The sequence below is a fragment of the Salvia splendens genome, chromosome 3 (assembly GCF_004379255.2).
Source record: "Salvia splendens isolate huo1 chromosome 3, SspV2, whole genome shotgun sequence".
Lineage (NCBI taxonomy): Eukaryota > Viridiplantae > Streptophyta > Magnoliopsida > Lamiales > Lamiaceae > Salvia > Salvia splendens.
This window is the reverse complement of record NC_056034.1, coordinates 39,210,867-39,215,010: the sequence shown is the minus strand read 5'-3', so window position 1 is coordinate 39,215,010 and position 4,144 is coordinate 39,210,867. Positions and strand designations below refer to the sequence as shown.

Sequence of the window (4,144 nt, the reverse complement as noted above, 5' to 3'; positions counted from 1 at the left end):
ATGTGTAGTGTATGCATAGTGTGTGAAGTGTGTGTGTGCGCACAATGTGTAGTGTATGTAGTGTGTGAAGTGTGTGTGCGCGCAATGTGTGTAGTGTGATTTTTTTTAATAATTAAAATTTTTAAAAATTTAATTTTATTATAAAATTTAAAAATTATTAAATGGAGTGATATTGAATTTAAATATAATATAATATGTAGTAGAATTTTGTTAAAATTTAAATTAAGAAAAAAGGAGAATAAGAATGAAATGGTCATTCCTTAGCTAAATGGATGGAATGGCTATTCCAAATGGAATGGTGCTTCCTAAGAAAAAAATTTACCAAGCAAAGGAATGGAATGAAGGTAGGAATGTCATTACATTCCACCATACCAAGAAGAGCCTTAAAGTTGATTAAATCTAAACTAGTAAAGACCAATTTAGTCCTCGGCTCGACTAATTTATAACGGATTCATAAATTCCTTTTTATATAAGTATGTTATTAATTAGATTGAATTATTCACTTTACTAATTTTATTTTTTATTTTTTATTTTTTATTACCAGGAGTATCCATTGGAAAATCTAATGACTATTTCTCGTGCTGATTTGTAGGCACCTCTAAAGTTAGAACAGTTGGTCTAATAATTTAAAATTGTTCCATACCGAAAGGCGGGGATTGATCTCCTAATCATTTGGTTAAAATAGACGAGTCTCATGTCACTCAACCATACCCCTTGAATTACACTTTACGATATTTTAATGCATTGTTAGTCCATTACAAGTAATATTTTTAAGGAATAATACGTTTCAGTCTTCAGTTTTTAGAAGTTTTCAAGATTCACGATTCAGTAGTTATTCATCGTGGATTTTCCAAGGGTTTTTTATCAATTTATTTCGTTCAATTATGTCTTACTGGATTAAGTCTTTTTTATAACTAAATTTTTATTCCATTATAGGTTTTGAATGTTGATTAGATTTATGTAAATTTTAAATGATGCCAATTTGGTTGTTACCCTATGATTTATTATGCCCAATGCTTATTTTCATATTTAAATAGTTGGCCACTATTCGGTACATATGCTAGTTAGTATAAGATATTATAGACGAGCTAACATATGAATTTAACTTTACATGATATTTTTAAAACAATAAAATATGTTTGTTTTATAATGTTAATTTAATAAGTAACAAAGACGTAGGTGTGTGACGTGTGCCCGTAAATACCATAAGAATCTTTCGACCTCGACGACTTTATGAGAGGAATATAAACATGTCCCTAAATGTAAATATAGCTAATTATGCATGTAAAAACAAAAAACAAATATGTTTGTGCATATATATCCTCAAACGCATAATATTATAACAAGTGGCGCATGCAAGATTTTAATGGTGGAGAGTCTAAAAATAAAATTAAAACATATTTTCTCCGGCTCACAAAAATGTGTACTCTTTCCTTTTTAGTCCATCCCACGAGGATATGTACTTTCTAAATTTGGAAACTATTTTTTTCTTTATTACTTTACCAATTATGCATTAAAACATGTGTCCAACCAAAAGTGCATATTCTTGTGAAACGTATGTGGTATATATTTTTATTAAATCATAATGTATAAATATAAAAGTCAAAATACAATCATATCATGACACTTCTCTTCTATTTTTATCTTCTGTAATCGGTGCATAATAGTTTTATGAGTAACATTAATAAATATATTCTTCGTCTTCTCTTCTATATCATTTTTAATATAAGAACTAAGCAACCCTGTAGCAGTTGGTTTTCAATACTATTAAGTAGAGAATTCTTGATGAATTTCGTCACAATTAGTCACAATTTCTTATCATTTTTTCACTTTTTCTCTCATTGTTCTCTGTTAATTAGTCACAATTTCTTTCAGTTTTAATTATATATACATTAATTTCTAGCAATAGAAGCAATCAATATTAAAATAATATATTGAAAAATTTACTTAAGAATAAAAATGCTTTAAGCAGGAAGGAGAAATAGAGAATGAAGAGAAAGAAGTAGAAGAATACAACGCATGCACAGCAGTTGGAGTAGATTGTGCAGAATCTGTTGATTAATGGTGAAGGTTAACCCTAATTAAATATTAAATAATAATATTAATTTAATTTTAATATGAAATTACAAAAATACCCCTGATTTTTTGTAAAATTGTTGGGGTCCCATAGAACCCGGGAACCTTCGCAACTCCGCCACTAATTATAGCACCTGATTTTAGAAGATATTTATTTTATGCGTTAAGTGTGACATTTTTATAAAATAAATTTAAAAAAATGTGATATCTATTATGGAAGAAGATATTATAATCTTATTTGATTTTATTTATTTTTATTTTGTTTAGTTTTTATTAGTTCAATAGGGGACCAATTCCACCCGCCGCTACGAGTGGTATGAATATAGCAACTGCTGAATATCTATAACATTATTGTCGGATCATAAAATCTGTGCATGAATTTTTAGGTATTAGTAGTATGTTAATAGCTAACGGACGGAGGGAGTAGGATATTCTTGTGGTGGCTTTTTCAAGATTTCATAGTTATGAATTGATAAAATATGAAGATTCATATTGATTGTTGTTATTAAAAGCATGGAAAAGAGAAAATGAAATACATAGATATATAGTAGGAGGATAGAAATTTGTTTTAGTAAACATGAAAGTAAACCACACAGCCCCAAGTTAATAGTAGATCAATTGTCATTGTTGCGGCTAATAGTAGATCAATTGCCATTGTTGCAGAGCAAATACTGAACACAGTGTTGCATGATGGTGATCAGTGGTTGAATGGCAACGAGCGCAACATTCGCTGCAGCTTCCTCTTTGAGCTCGTACTCGATCCCATATCGAATTATACATTGCTTCTCGTTTCCCTCCACCTCTATCACTTCGAATCTCACACGGTACAGCGTGAACCCTAGATCCAGAAATCCACCTTCCACGACATCTACCTCCTTCACAAGCTTCTCGTGATCCACCACCGTGAATTTCTCTTTGTACGACTTCCATCCCCCTCCCATTCCTGCTCAATTAATCAATTAAATTAATTCGGATAATTACATAAATCTAGCGGAATTTAATTGAATTGAATGTGGATGGTACCTGGATGGAAAAGGAGCTCGAGAATGGTTCCGGCACCGCCGTCGCCTTGGACGACGACGATCCGGCTGATGAGGTCAGGGAGGGCTTCCTTCACCACTTTGGTGATCTGGAGAGTGCTGTAGAGCTTCCATGCTTTGGTTGCCGGTACGTCAACTGTCTTCTCATCGGATATTGTTCCGTACATCTTCGATTTCCGGTTGTGGCGGAGGATATGTTTATGCACTACAAAGAAGAGTTGAGATTGAGAGGGTTATTATTTATAAAATAAGGGTGTGTTTGAATTGGTAGATAGGGGCATTCATTGTGCATTTAATGGCCCAATGTAGTGTTCGATTTGTAGGTTAAATTTTCTGTGTGACTCGTTTAATGGGCAAGGGCCCGTTGAATTAAGGCAGAAAATGACTGTTTTATTATCATGAAAAATTCAGTGATAATAATATGTTCAACACTATTTCAATCTTAAATTACCTGGAATTTAATAATATAGCCTCGGCCTTAGAAATATAAAAATAATGTATAAAATATCTTTAAAAACCACGCCAAGTCAAACATGAACATCATTTTGCGGACGAATGAGTACCAAAAATCATCTTTACTAGCTTTGAAACATCACTTGAAAAGATTAGTTCAAGACATAATTGATCTATGTCAGTAGGTGAAATAATTTTGCGACACGTCCTACCATCACACTAATTAAAAATATGAAACATCTATGTCAATAGTAATTCCGCTGGTGGATAACTTCGACCTGAGCTCGATTAGGATGATTCTGTCAGGGGCGGCGCCGCTGGGGAAGGAGCTGGAAGCGGCTCTGCTCAGCCGCGTGTTGCAGACGGTTTTGGACAGGTGAAAAGTAAAAAATAACTGATATACCTAACTTCAATTTTCATTTCCTTTAAATGATCATTTAATACTAAAAACTACTAATAGATTTACTTTATTTTACTCTAAATTCAGTGTTAGGAAAATTAGTTGGGTAGGTGGAGGAATGTGAAGTTAGGTCGGATTAATTTGTCATTACTCCTTATTGATATGTTGCATATAA

General features: G+C 32.3%; 1 protein-coding gene across 1 annotated transcript; it reads right to left on the bottom strand.

The window, feature by feature from the left end:
• Positions 1–2,545: 2,545 nt before the first annotated feature.
• LOC121795385 (norbelladine synthase-like) lies at positions 2,546–3,289 on the bottom strand. The gene is made up of 2 exons (XM_042193908.1): positions 3,100–3,289; positions 2,546–3,019 (listed from the first exon to the last, which is right to left on the bottom strand). The coding sequence occupies exons 1-2, from the start codon at positions 3,281–3,283 to the stop codon at positions 2,721–2,723; spliced, it is 483 nt and encodes a 160-aa protein (XP_042049842.1). The 5' UTR covers positions 3,284–3,289; the 3' UTR covers positions 2,546–2,720.
• Between the last annotated feature and the right edge of the window lie 855 nt (positions 3,290–4,144).

Coding starts and splice junctions, on each gene's coding strand:
- LOC121795385 (XM_042193908.1), bottom strand. CDS start 3,283: ATGTACGGAACAATATCCGATGAGAAGACAGTTGACGTACCGGCAACC. Junction 3,020..3,099: donor CGAGCTCCTTTTCCATCCAG/GTACCATCCACA, acceptor TTAATTGAGCAG/GAATGGGAGGGGGATGGAAG.